The sequence below is a fragment of the Cryptomeria japonica genome, chromosome 3, assembly GCF_030272615.1.
Source record: "Cryptomeria japonica chromosome 3, Sugi_1.0, whole genome shotgun sequence".
In the NCBI taxonomy this organism is placed as follows: Eukaryota; Viridiplantae; Streptophyta; class Pinopsida; order Cupressales; family Cupressaceae; genus Cryptomeria; species Cryptomeria japonica.
Window position 1 is genome coordinate 790,320,225 of NC_081407.1, and position 14,124 is coordinate 790,334,348.

The 14,124-nt window shown below is 36.9% G+C and overlaps 1 protein-coding gene across 6 annotated transcripts in view; it reads right to left on the reverse strand.

Annotated features, from left to right (window-relative positions):
• LOC131069597 (kinesin-like protein KIN-12D) overlaps positions 1-6,916 on the reverse strand; it is a 114,950-nt gene extending 108,034 nt beyond the window's left edge. For 3 of the 6 annotated variants that reach the window (XR_009112147.1, XR_009112148.2, XM_058005117.1), the window contains exons 1-3: positions 6,326-6,915; positions 5,390-5,545; positions 1,826-1,909 (exon numbers count right to left, since the gene is read on the reverse strand). Coding sequence is in view for 4 of the 6 variants with exons in the window: in XM_058005117.1 (XP_057861100.1) it covers positions 1,826-1,909; positions 5,390-5,545; positions 6,326-6,652 (567 nt within the window). In the remaining 2 variants the exon portion in view is untranslated. Of the gene's footprint in view, positions 1-1,825; positions 1,910-5,389; positions 5,546-6,095; positions 6,244-6,325 lie in introns of those variants that run through there. The other 3 variants (XM_058005118.1, XM_058005119.2, XM_058005120.2) reach the window with 3 other exon arrangements.
• Positions 6,917-14,124: the final 7,208 nt, after the last annotated feature.

The window sequence follows — 14,124 nt, forward strand, 5'->3', positions numbered from 1 at the left end:
GTGAGCTACTTAGATTTAACCGTAGCATGGCAAAGGGATAAACTTGGTCCAAAAGTGTGGGACGCCCTTGTAAGATGGTGCAGATCTCACTGTTTTTTATTAGAGCTCTGTGTAGCTTCCTCCGTAGCTTCCTCCGCACTTTGTTGGACCTGTGGGTCTGTCATTGCATCCATTCTGCTTAATTGCAAGGACCACTCTCTAGTTGTGGATCACAAGAGGGAGATTTACATACCTCCCTTTTCTGTGTCAAAGCCTTGTTTAACCTTCTGAGAAAAAACAGTAAGAGCAAGCCAGCCCAATTTCTCTTAGAGGGTAGCAGCTTGTTGTTTTTCTTAATTCTAACCAAAGAGATGAACTGATTAGCTTCCTTATTCAGTGCCCTTGATTCTCCTCCCCTTTCCTCACCCCCCCCTGCCTCTGGCTTGACTTATAAAACTATGGATTCTTGAAGCATAGGCAATCAAACACGGTTTCCTTTTACTGCAATTTAAGTCTTTGACATATCCAACTCAAAATATTTACAAGAAAGAGAACATAAATGCCATCTTGTTCCCTGCTTCATTGTTTACCTTAGACAAGGCCTCTTTCATATTATTTTATAATGATTAAGTGATGTTAAGTAATACTTTGCATTTTGTTAAGTTATTTTGGGTTGGGTTTAAATTTTAATCATCGAACCTGTGATATTCATGTTTCAGTGTATGATTCACATTCCAAGCTTTGTCAATATAAGAGTATCAAGTTGGTCGATAAAAATGTATGCATGCAATGGTAAGGTTTGGATTTCGGTTAAATTATTTCTACTTATAAATTTGATCAAAAATACTTTTAAAATGCATAGATGCGATGTCATGAGGGCCTTTTGGTGTGTGAAAATCATAAAATTGAACAAGGTGCATAAATAAAAATTTTGACAAAAGTGACACAGAACAAAAGGCCAAACCTAGATGTTTCAATTATTGACAAGGGTATATTTTAGTGAACATCACTCATAATGGATTGCAGTTGAACATAAAAAACAATAATGAGCTTGTCCAATTTCCAAAGGTGGAAAAGCAAGTTGGGGAGGATGAGACATGTCAACCATGGGCATTATTGCTAATTTGCTTGCACAATTGTTTACTGAAAAATTCTGAAGTTACGACTAAGCTTAACATTTCATGGTGAATTTTATCATGTTTCAAATAAACTTTGGCAATGAATTTCTCAAAACTTTATTTGCACTTTGGAGATGGTTTCACAAATGTATTTGTAGAAACTAGATTCTCACATCCTAATTTGGTCTAGAATTAAATTAGCCTTTTCACCAAATTTGTATTTAAATGTTATTCATTCTATTAAACATTTATCAAAAAATTTGGTTGCAAAAGATATCCAACAATGTCTGCAAACATTTAAATTGAACATCAAATTTCAAGTATAATTGGGAACTAAATTGTACACGAAAGTTAAGGAAACACTTCAGTATGGATAAACAGTCATTTTCTCAATTGCAAGGTACAAGTGTTAGGTTGTGATGCCTAGATTCACGAGTTCTTGAAGAGCTTTGAATTCTTCCGTAATAATCTATACAAATCTGCTTCCAAAAGGCAATTAGTATCCCTTCAATGAAAATTGAAACTGTGATAATCATTTCTTAAAGGAAATAAATAATTGACAATATTGCTATAAAAGGTAAATTTTTAACTATAATTTCATTTTATATTAGGTGAAACCTGTTCTTTTAAAATACCTAAGCACGTTTGAAGATAGAATAAATAGGCTGTAATGTTAAATTTGTTTACTTGCAAGAGTTTAGTAATCCAAATGCAAACATGCAACGTACCTGCCCATATGCAAACATGCAACTATTGTAGCCAGCCAAACAATTCTCAACCATAGGTGCCCCAACAACGTTAAATACTTCTTCCTAAAACTCACAAAAATAATCAAGTTAAAAAATCTAACTTCTGCACTTTATATTAACTAACAAACTAAAAACATTCTTGTCAAGTATCCATTTCATTAGCAAAACCGGATACCAGACTCAACTACAACAATTGACATGTAATGTAAAATTTATTTATATGGGTTCTCTCAACTAAAATAAGAAAGACAATGTTCCCTCACAATATGAATCAATGCAATCCAACCATCAATCGACAGAAAAGTACCTCACCTTGTATTAACATCCTATCATCTGTTTATAACAGAATAGTTCTATCAAACAATAAAAGCAGGCACACCCTTAACGACACAAAGCATTGTCATCTACCAATCCGTAAATTGACAAATCAACATGCCCCCAAAACAACATAGATTGCTTCCAACAAATTACAGAAATATGCTCTTTCATTTATTGATTTCATCAAACTACACTATTTAATTGACAGAAATGTACAATTATTAGACTCAATTATTTCAATAAAAACACATGATAATTTGACGGTCCATAATAATAATTGACAGTATATCTGATTAACTGTGTATAGATCAGCCCATTAATGGGCCGGATCAGGTTAATCTGGTAGACGCTGGGGAGAGTGGTTGAGTGGACACCCCCGGAAGATGGATGGACAAAGATCAATTTCGACGGTGCATAAGGGTAACCCGGGACCGTCGAGTGCTGGATGTGTTGCGAAGAACTCTCTAGGGGTCAGAATTGGTGAAGGATGGCAAAGGTTACCAAATGGTCCCAATAACGAAGTTGAGGCCAAAGCGGCCGTTCTTGCTATACTTCTAGCTCGTAGAATAGGGGTGACTAAGCTTCATCTAGAGGGGGATTCCCTTGTGATTGTCAATACAATTATCTGTGGTAGCTTGCTTAGCTGGAAAATAAATCTTGATATTGGCATGATCACGTCTAGCTTTAAATCTTTTGATGACTTCAAGATATCCCACACTCTTCGAGGTGGCAATCAAGAGGCAAATAGATGTGCAAACGAGGCTTTGAATTTGGAGGTTGGGGTGATGAGGATATCAGTGCCCAAGTAGATGCAATATCTTGGGGCTAAATTTTGATAGACACTACTCGTTACAATTGAGGTGACAAGCATTTATTGTTGAGGTTTGAGTGCATCTTGGCGGCGGTACGGGTTGACAATCCATGGTGATCGACATTCCTTCGCATTGTGGGTTGTTTTATCGGGCAGGGTGGTGGTGCTTGAGAGATGGCCAAATGTGATGTACACAAGAAAAGGGTACTCGCATTAATGGTGTGCAATCGAGGAATGTCTCAAGGATATCGAAGGATGATATGCATTTATGAAGGTAGTTATCGTGTTAAGGAAGCAAAGATTGATCTTGGTTATTGAGTGTAGAGAAGTGAGTCTTTGGCAAGATAGTGCAGGAGTGTTGGTAGTGCAAGATTAGTGTTTTGGTTTAGTGATGGAGCCGAACTTTTCTCTTAAGGCGACGCACCCTATAGTGGCCTTTTGGGGTGCCATCTCTGATGAGTGTCTCTCAAACGTCTTCACGTTTGAAGACCGAGATTTTCTCAACAGATTGAAGATTGTGCTTGGTGATGAATACATGTGGGGGGAATTCAAATATCGCACTAACATGGATATAGCATCCATGTTTACTGCGTGGGCCTTTGAGTTGCTAGGGGTGGATCGTGTTCACTGGTTGGTCTCGAATAGTGTGAAGGAAGAATGGAGAGGCGACTTGGCAAGCTTCATCCGGATGGCCAGGGATGGGGAAGGCTTTGTTTGCCCGAATGGTGTTTGGCTGCATTCATATAAATTTCAACCCCCTTTACATCCGTTTCTTTTATGGAGTGCGAACTATAGTAAAGAAGTTCGCAGGGCTTCGACCCAAATTGGTATGCAATGAGTGCAAGACTATATCAGGGTGTGGGAAAATGCTGAAATCCAACTGGAACTAGAAAAAAGGAGCCCCTCTCTTGGAAGGAGACTGGGCGGGGACTCAAGCTCGGGTTCCTCTCCGAAGAAAAAATGCAGAAGGCCTCGAGGCTCCAAGAACATCACGGGTGGTAGGTTGTTGTGGATTGGCTTCCTCCCGGAAGCCCATGATGACCATGTCGATGAGGAGGATCAGCGTGAGCGTGCTATGGAAGGATGCGAGAAAGGCAAAGAGATTGCGGTGGTTAATGTGCCACAGTAGTTTCTGTTTTGTTGGTTTTGTTTCGAACATTTAGACAATTTTTGTATGTAATTATCAAACTGTGTCTTGCTTCTTTGTAGCAAGTGTTTTGGTGGTCTCCATTTTGCTGTATGACGTTTGTAATAGACTGTTTTTTGAAATATCAATATAAAGTACCATTTACCGATCAAAAACAAAAACTGTGTATAGATCAGTGTAGGATGTTTGTGGGCTTCATGGTTAAATCTTTTGTAATAAGGTTATGGGAGCCTTCCCAAAACCCACGTCTTTGGTTAAGGGAGCCTTATAAAACCCTTATCTCTATTGTTGTCGACATCTTTTCTCTAATGGCTTACGCTTGTTGGGTGGCTTCGCTTGTTCTTAGCTGCCATGCTGATGGCTGATAGATGGTGGGCTGTTGTTAATCTTTGATCATATCTTCTTGCAGCGTTTTACTTGTGAGTTTTGGAATCCTGTTAATTACTAAGGGTTTTGGATCCCTTCAAAACCTATTGTAAAAGGTTTTGGGTCCCCTCAAAACCTGTTTGAGCCGTAATCAAAAATTGTGTATAGAGAAAAACTCATACACAATTAGAAGTTGTTTGAATCATGAGAAATCCAAAGCATTTTCAAAAATACATAAATGGACAGAATAGAAACAAATCTACAAGCAATTGGCCTTTCATTTGACAAAGCAAATACACCTGCATTTTGACATCCCAGTCAGAAATCAAGTACATCTATATTTCATCCCTTAATTGACAGATTTAAAATGAAGTGCAGCTCATCGTTTCCCTAGTTAACAGAAATCAAATGCAACTGCAAACCATCATTCCACTAATCAATATAAACCAAATGCATCTGCAATTCAAAGTTCTCCGATTGACGTAAGCCAAATGCATTTGTGTTTCGTATTTTGGCCAATTGCAATAAATTAAATCCGTTTTACAATTTCCTGTTCTGTGGATTCAAGAAACCAAATTTGTACATATGCATTCCATCGTTTTTAAATTCACGAACAAATAACACATCTATATTTCACCCTCCATCGATTGAGATAAAACAAAAGCAACTGTATCTCATCTTTAGTGAATTGATAAATACATTTGCATTCATCATTTGTGAATTGAGAGAAAACCGTATCTCGTCTTTAGTGAATTGATAAATACATTTGCATTCATCATTTGTGAATTGAGAGAAATCAAACCCTTTTGCATTTCATCGTTACTCCTTTAACAAAAATCAAAAGTAACTCAACATTTTGTCATTAGTGGAATATTTTAACCAAATTCAAACCTATTCCCACCTGAGTAACACTCTCAGAAGCAACGTGGTCGAAAGAGAACCTGGTCTCGGGATGCCCTAGCCATGTTAACGAGTGCGCACTTTCCTGCCTGATGCATCTCCAGTAACCGTTGGACACAATTTCGTCGGCACTAAGCGGACGAATACGTATCATAACCTAAACAAAAACAAATGACCGTTTATAACAACAATTCTCAATGAAATTGCATCCAGAATCACGAACAGAAAGTGGAAAAGAAAATAATCCACAAAAGCAATGCAAATTAAGATCATAGAAAAAAAAAAGTATAGATTACCCTGCAAGATATAAGAATTGCCTCCAATTAATACAGATATGGTTTTTATTTAAAACTTTTACACTTGTATAACGGTGAATATGTCTGTAGAACTATATATTAGACTGCTAAAAATGTTTGAATGTAATTGAAATTTTAAAAATAAGGAAGAATAATTACAACACTAGAAAACCAATTGAGAACGTATAAAAAAAATTGAAGCATTTTTTAGTAACTTTCACCCAGTGACCTTCCTCACATTAAATTAAACCATGAAACTGGCTCGAATACATAATAATATTCTTCTGCATATAAAAATAATATTTGTCCTCCGGACCAGAGATGAAATGGCGAATTTCACAAACATGACAAAAAAAATCATTTAGAATTGAGGAAGCAAATGACTCTTCTTTACATCAAAGTAAAAAGTACCAACTAATAAATTTGGCATTCACAGTCGCGATTCTTGGAAGTTTAACATCATATGGTGCATTGTTATCTTTGGCAAGCTTGTCATTCACCTGAAGATGGGCCATTAAGCATGTAATTGCTCAAAACAAAAATTGCTTTATTTCAACAAAAATTGATCAAATTTAACATGAACTTTCAAAACCCCCTAGAAAAGAAAAACAAGAGAGAAATCTTGGAAAGAATTCAGTGACCTTCACGTTGGCATTCGTTGTGTAATAAGGATCTTCCCGAAGTTCAAAATGCGGAGCGTCTCTGCACTCGTAACGAAGAAACTGCTGACTACTTTGCCTCCTGAGACTTTGCGATCGGGGCAAAGACGGGGGAGTGGATTTAAGGCTATTGGTATTGCTGTTATCAGAGGAGACATTGTCAATGCTTCCAGTGCTTGAGGAATCCGTGACATCGCTCTCTGCCCTGCGATGACGATAATTATTGTGATTGTTACTATGACGACTAGAAGCAGGAGTAGAGGCCGAGGAAGATTGCACAGAATTCCGTGACCCACCCAGAAGACCCATTTTAATCAGTGCAATATTTTCACATCTCCATGGCCATCTGAATTTGAGAATGACCAGGCTTGAGGATGAATTTATGCTGTTTGCGGCAACATAAACTGATGGATTTTTATTAGGATGTGTAAAATTGGTGGCATAATGATAGGGTTTTGGATTAGTTTATTCTCACGCGTTTAATTTAACAAACAGTGTCTGACGAATTCTCATCTTTGTGCCGTCCTGCCGTTGAGGCATTTGTCTGAAATGGCGTCGCTTAACAGAAATTTCAAATTTATGCGCGCGAGGAATGGAGAAAAAAGTTCGACACTTGTTGGCCTTTTATTTAAATGTTTTCTTCCCTCCAAATTCTCCCGCTGTGTAATCATTTAGTATTATAGTTTTTGAAAGTCGTCTTTTGCTTTTTGTCCTTGAATTAGTGGCGTTTAGCACGCGATAAGAAGCAAGTCAATGATTGCAAGAACTCTTTGTTAAGAATTGAGATTATGAGAGCCTATCAAAAATTACCTAGAAGCTGAGATTAATAATTGTTTCACAAGCAACTAAAAATTGTACATCTAGATTTAAATGTATTAACTTTAATTGCTAGAATTTTATTTATTTAGCTAATAACCTTATTTAGTTAAATTAGAACTTTAAACAAATTAAAAAAAAATTATATGTTATCAATAATTTTTTTAAATATTCATGCTCTTTCAAAGAAAATTAAAACACTCAATACTTTAAAATTTGTTTGTTTTTTAAAGTTGAGATGTAAAAGAAAAATATATTTTTAAAATTAAAAAAAAATAATAATTTTAAAAAATCTTTAAATTTATATGTTTCTAAAATTGTATGATTGTATGTATGTATGGATGTAAATACAAATATGACGCAAAAGAAGAGCAAAAATAAGAATATATCGTAGACATCAAAACCTAAATCTTATGAAAAAAGTAGAGATGCAATTGAAATGGATCTTTTGGATATAGTAGATAAAGATATATTTGCCTTCTGACACACGACAGTCATTGGGCATGTGCTAGGGAAATACATGCACTGAGATGGAATCAGACAATGGGTTAAGCAACATTGGTTAAATGTAAAAGAAGTCTATTATATGCAAAAATAATTTTTAATGACAGATTTCAAAAATGAAAGAGAATAAAATGAGATTTTGGCAAACAAACCATGGAATTTTGAAAACCCTTATGTCTTTATGCAACGTTGGGTGTCAAATTTTAATCCTACGATAATGGATTTGGTAGGAAAACCTATTTGGATTTGTTTATATAATTTGCCTTTTGAATTTTGGTGTGAGGAAAGCTTGCGAACGATTGGCGATACTATCAGGCAAATCCTAAAAAATTGATATAAGATAACACAATTTTGTATGCACGACTTCATATTATCACAATAACCAACCTTCCCTAAGCATTGAAATTAAAGACTGCGGCTAGGATATGGACACAAAAGATTGAATTGGAACAGAAAAAGTTTTATTATATGTGGTGTGAGAGAAGAAATCACAATGAAGGAAATTGCAAAGTGCCTCTAAAGAAGACATGGCTTCAAAGGCAACAACAAACAAACATGAATTCGCAAGATAAGAAAATTGATAATCCAAAGGAAGAAAATCAAAAAAGTTCTAATTCACCACCAAAAATTCCAAATATCAATACAAATGGTCTCGTGATTGAAGGCGTTTCCCCCTCAATCCTAGATAACACAGAAATGGAGACAAAGATGCAAGGGAAAGAAGGAACCTTGGATCCTCATATTGACACAAACAAAATATGCAAAAGCCCAAAGTCGTCAACCCTAAATATGGAAACTTGTGATGAATTGGATGTGACAGAATCTAGGAACATAAGCCAAACTGTGGAAAAATATCAAAATGTTAGACCTTCTAAGTGAAGGACTTGAATAAAAATCAATAGTAAGAAAACAACAAAGAATGGTTTACTTCCAGAGTAGACTTCCATTAAATCATATATGCTAAGATCCAGGGGAGGTGATTCTTCCCTTGGAAGGTCCTCACATGGAATGTTAGGGACCTAATGCCCCTAATAGGTGGCATATGATCAAACACCAATTTAATCAACTATCGCACTTCTACAAAAAACTAAACTATTAAGCAATGATGCTAACAAGTTTGTTAGGTGTTGATTTGACTGGAAGCGAGTTACCAATGAAGTGAATGGTGTCTTTGGCGGGTTTCACATAATATGGAAGCCAAACAAGGATTTGGTTAGGGTTTTATCTTCAAATCAAAATTGGATGAAGGCAGAGATGAAAAGCCTCACATCGAACTTACAATATATACTATACAATATTTATGGACATGTGAAGACTTTGGATAAGCAAAAACTTTGGAAAATTTAACATACCAATTTGCAACTACACAATGAAAAAGTTATTGTGGTAGGGGATTTCAATGCAATACTACATCCCAGTGAAAAGTGAGCAAGTTGGGAAAAACATCACAAACATAGATACATTTTTCAACTTTGTTAGAAATATGGATTGGTAGATATCATCCCCACAAATGGGAAATACACATGGACAAACTGTAGTGGTTTCTCCAATATCATTGAAAGATTGGATCAGTTTCTAATATCTGAGGCCTGGGTAAATGCTCCTATTTTGTTGAGTGCAACTATCAAACGTGTCCCAATTTCAGATCATGTTATAGTGGAATTAATTCTAAGAAAAGAATCATGCCCAGTAAAATGTCAATTTAGATTCAAAAAATGTGGTTTTGATGGCCTGGTCTGATGAAAATTTTAAAGAAATGGTGGCATGAATCAAGGCACATCAAAGGGACACATATGTTTTTATTTTTGCAAAAGGCTCGAGGCGCTTAAAGAATAGAGGAATAAAAACATCTTCGAGGAGAAACAAAATATTGAAGGGAGGATAGAGGAATTAAGCGAATTTGTCATACAACATGATATGTCTCAAACAAAATATCATAAAGAAAAACAGTTGATGAGATTTTGGCTTGATAAACAAAATATTAGATGTGGCTAACTAATAGGCCCTAGATCCATATTTAGTAATGAAAAATGTAAAGTCCCAACCAATTAGACTCAAACTTGCCTTTCTTTTCTCAATCTTGGAGATTTTTTTATTTTCCATAAGAACAAGGTCACCAACTTCAAACGCTCGAGTCCTTACTTTCTTGTTTTGGCTAAGATGAAGATGATTTTGATAAACTTGGAAATGATTCAAAGCATTAAGGTGTCGTTCATCTAGTAATTCAAGCTCTTAGAGTCTAGCTACTCTGTATTCTTCATTAGGCAACATGTTTTGTAATGATACCCGTAGCGAAGGGAGCTTGATCTCAAGAGGTAGGATTGCTTCGAAGCCAAAGACAAGGGAATATGGAGTGGCCCCTATGGGAGTGCAGATGCTTGTGCGATAAGCCCTAAGGGCAGGGTGGAGTTGCAAGGGTCAATAACGACCAACCTCAGTGACAATCTTTTTGAGGATTTTGATCAAGGGTTTTATTTTAAGCCTCAATTTGACCAATGCCTTGCAAGTAGTATGGGTGGAAAAGTGATGTTGGATACCAAATTTCTGACATAATTCTTTTACGTCTTGATTTTTAAAGGGTCGTCCATTATCTGTGATGATGGTCTTTGGGATACCATAATGATAGATGAGGTAGTTCAAGATGAACTTTGCTATTTGCTTACCAATGGTATAGATGAGGGGAATGTCTTCCACCCACTTGGTGAAGTATTCGGTGGCGGTGATAATGAACTTGTGGTCGTTGGAGGAAGTGGGATGGATTTTGCCAATGAGATTGAACCCACATAGTGAAAAGGGATAAGGGGTAAGAAACGACTATAATTCTTGTGGTGGCACATGAATTTTATCACCATGCTTTTGACAAGGTATGCATTTAATCACAAAGTGATAAGCATCTTGTTCCATCGTAGGCCAATAATGACCCGTTATGAGAATCTTCTTAGCCAACGTGAGGCCATTGGAGTGTACTCCGCAGATACCTCTGTGTACTTCATGTAGGGATCATTTAGCCTCTTCTTTGTCTAAACATCATAAGAGGGTTCCATCAAAGTGTCTTCGAAATAGCGTGTCTCCAAGGATGGTTTAGCGAGTAGATTAACCAATGAAGGTTTGTTGTTGGGTTTTGGTGAGATGGTGTGGGATGGTTTTGGTGCTAAGGTAAGCATATGTGTCTTGATTCCAAGAGGAATTAGGACCAACAAGTTTGTAGACCATTTCTAACTCTAGCATGTCGTATGCAGGTACTAAGAGATGTTCAACCAAGAAGTCACGGTTGGTACTATTTTATGGCATCTCTAGCAAGGAACCAATTGTTGTCATAGCATCTACAACTCTATTGTTCACTCTAGGAATTTATTCAAATGTGATTCAAGTAAAGTGTTGTTTGAGGTCATCAACCATGCAACGGTATGGGAGCAACTTATCATCCTTTATTTGATATTCATCATTGATTTGTTGAATCACTGGCAAAGAGTCACCATAGACACATAAGTTAGTGATTTTCTAGTTGATAGCCATGTGAAGTCCTATGATAAGGGCCTTATATTAAGAGACATTATTTGTGCATGGAAATGCCAACTTATAAGATTTAGGTATGCAATCTTTGTGCGGGGTAACAAACAAAATGTCTTCCCCCAACCCTCGTTGTCTGCAAGAACCATCAAAGTATAACTTCCATGTAGTAGCCTGAGTGACTATCATGATTGCATCGTCATGAAACTTTGTTGTGAGAGGATGATCTGTTGTTAGGGGTGCTTCTATTAGTTGATCTGTAATGACTTGTCCTTTTATAGCTTTTTTGTCCACATACTCAATGTTAAATTCACTCAATATTATGACCCATTTAGCCATGTCTATGAGAGTTGCCTTTGAAAGAATATATTTCATGGGATCAATCTTAGCAATGAGATTTTTTTTGTGATTAATCATGTAGTGTCAAAGTTTTTGAGTGCTAAATACCATAGCTAGACAGGCCCATTCAATTGGTATGTAATTAAGCTCATAACCCACTAAGGTTTGTCTTATGTAATATATAGCTCATTCTTTATCTTGGTCATCTACTTGTGCCAATAGTACCCCCCAATGCTACGGTTGTTATTGATATGTACAGAAGGAGTGGTATATCCAAAATAGGAGGCGTGGGTACTAGTGGAGAGGCTAAGTATTTCTTGAATTTTTCAAAGGCCTTCTAATATGCAATCCCATTGAAACTTTGTATCCTTTAAAAGTAGATGATAAAATGGATGACATTTATCGATGAGTTGTGCGATGAATCTCCAAATAGATTGGAGCTTACCTTGTAGGCTACGTAACTATTTGAGATTCTTAGGAGGAGGCATTTCCATGATGCCCTTGACTTTTGTGGGGTCTACCTCTATTCCTCTTCTAAACATAATAAACCAAGGAGCTTTCTTGAAATAGCACCAAAGACACACTTTTTAGGATTGAGGTAGAGCTTGTACTTCTCTAGGTATTCGAAGATATTTTTTTAGCACCGCAACGTGGCCTTCTCTTGTCTTGGACTTGCCGAGGAGATCATCTAGATAGTCTTCCATAATATTATACAAGAGATCATGGAATATTGTGGCCATAGCTCTCTGATAGGTTGCGTTGACATTCTTTAGTCCAAAAGGCATTGCTTGGTAGCAAAAGGTTCCTCGTGGAGTATTGAAAGTTATTTTGCTTTGATCTTCAACTGCAATTTTGATCTGATTATAACATGAAAATAAATCCATTAAGGAGAGCATCTCATGTCTGACTGTAAGGTCAAATATCATGTCAAATGTCTTTGTCTATCAACTTGCAAATGCTTCCACCAAAGAGATGCATGACCTTTCAACTGTGTACAGCCATATTTCACCTTTCTTTCTTCTATAATGTTTTCAAAATCAAAATATTTCTCCATCTCCAAGATCCAATCCATCAATCCATCTAATTTCAACTTCCCATCATGTTTCAGTGGGGTAAAATAAGGTTTAATATATGCCCTACTCAAAACCCTAAAAAACCTTTCCTCATTTGGATCAACAGTCGATGGGAATACTTGTTTTGTTGAGGCTTCTTCTCCTTCATCTTCACTTGCATCTTTGATATGTCGACCTCTTCTTTGGGTTGTCTCCATGGCTTCCAACCGGGTTGCTATACCTCGCAACATTTATATCACAACAAGATCTCTATTTCCATGCACTCCACCATTCCTAGCTCCTCTTCGTGCCATTGTTCACACCAGTCCTCTACAGCTACAGGTCAGATCCACAATCCTCCACCCTACAACAAAATCTCAGAACATGCAAACCTCCAAAATGAAAACTCGCTCTGATACCACTTGAAGTAGTCAGCAGTTAGGAGGGATCTCAAAGAGATCAATCCAGACCAATCAACAAGAGTAAACACAACGGAAACACAAAGATATGATGGAGGCAATGCAAAACATATATTTTTTTATTTCATGAAAATTGATTGCAACCAACCGCTAACAACTGGGTTACAAAATTCGGCTCACATGCCTACTAGAACATGCTCAAAGTACAGAATAGGTCACAACCGGGACCTTTAATCTTAATATCTATCTTCTATGCTTAGTCTAGCTACTTGATTATGCAATCCTTTACATTATAATGTGCAATTACAATTATATATAAGATCCAAGAGGATCCGATCGGCCCAAAAAGGGATCAAAACCCGAAGAACAAGACCTAACATGTAAAATCAACAAGGTCGACCTCCGCCAAGAGATTCCTCCAAAAAATCCAAAGCATGAAGTGTAGATCATGGGAAAAGGTCGACCACACGCCAAGGAACATCATAATCAACACCCAAGGCTTTGCAAGCTTTGGAAAGGGTTCCAGTAGATCACCAAAATAGGTCCCAGCAACTGGTAACAAGAAACTGTCAACTGGTAATAGGAAACTGTCAAGGAAACCGATAGTGATAACTTGCTGGAAAATGATCCAAATGCGATGTGATCTAGAAATAAGAAAGATGATCAAGTCTTCAAGTATAATCCAACTCCATAGGTCTGTAGGATCTGGTGAGCCAAAACTGGGACATATAGAAAGAAATGTTGAAACTAAAAACATAAAGAAAATGTTTTTGGTTGATGCAATATTGCTATGAACCGGGGATGCTCCTGCATCAAACATCCAGGGTTATTGAAACAATTGGCCTCTCACTTTGCTAGGGTCAGAGGAAAACTAAGGCGATCTACCTTTGCCTGAGAAATCCAAGATGAATCTTCAACTGGTATGTCTTTCCACTTCACAAGATACTCCTTATATTGACTGCTCCGGGTACTACGCCCGATCTTACTGTCCAAAATCTCTTTAATTTGATCCGGTTCCTTCCGGGGCAACTGTTTCTCCAAGTCTACAATATTGTCCTCACTGAATTATGGTTCATGATACTCATTAAGATCTGCAATATTAAACACAGGTGAAATACTTAGACTGTCTAGTAACTCCACT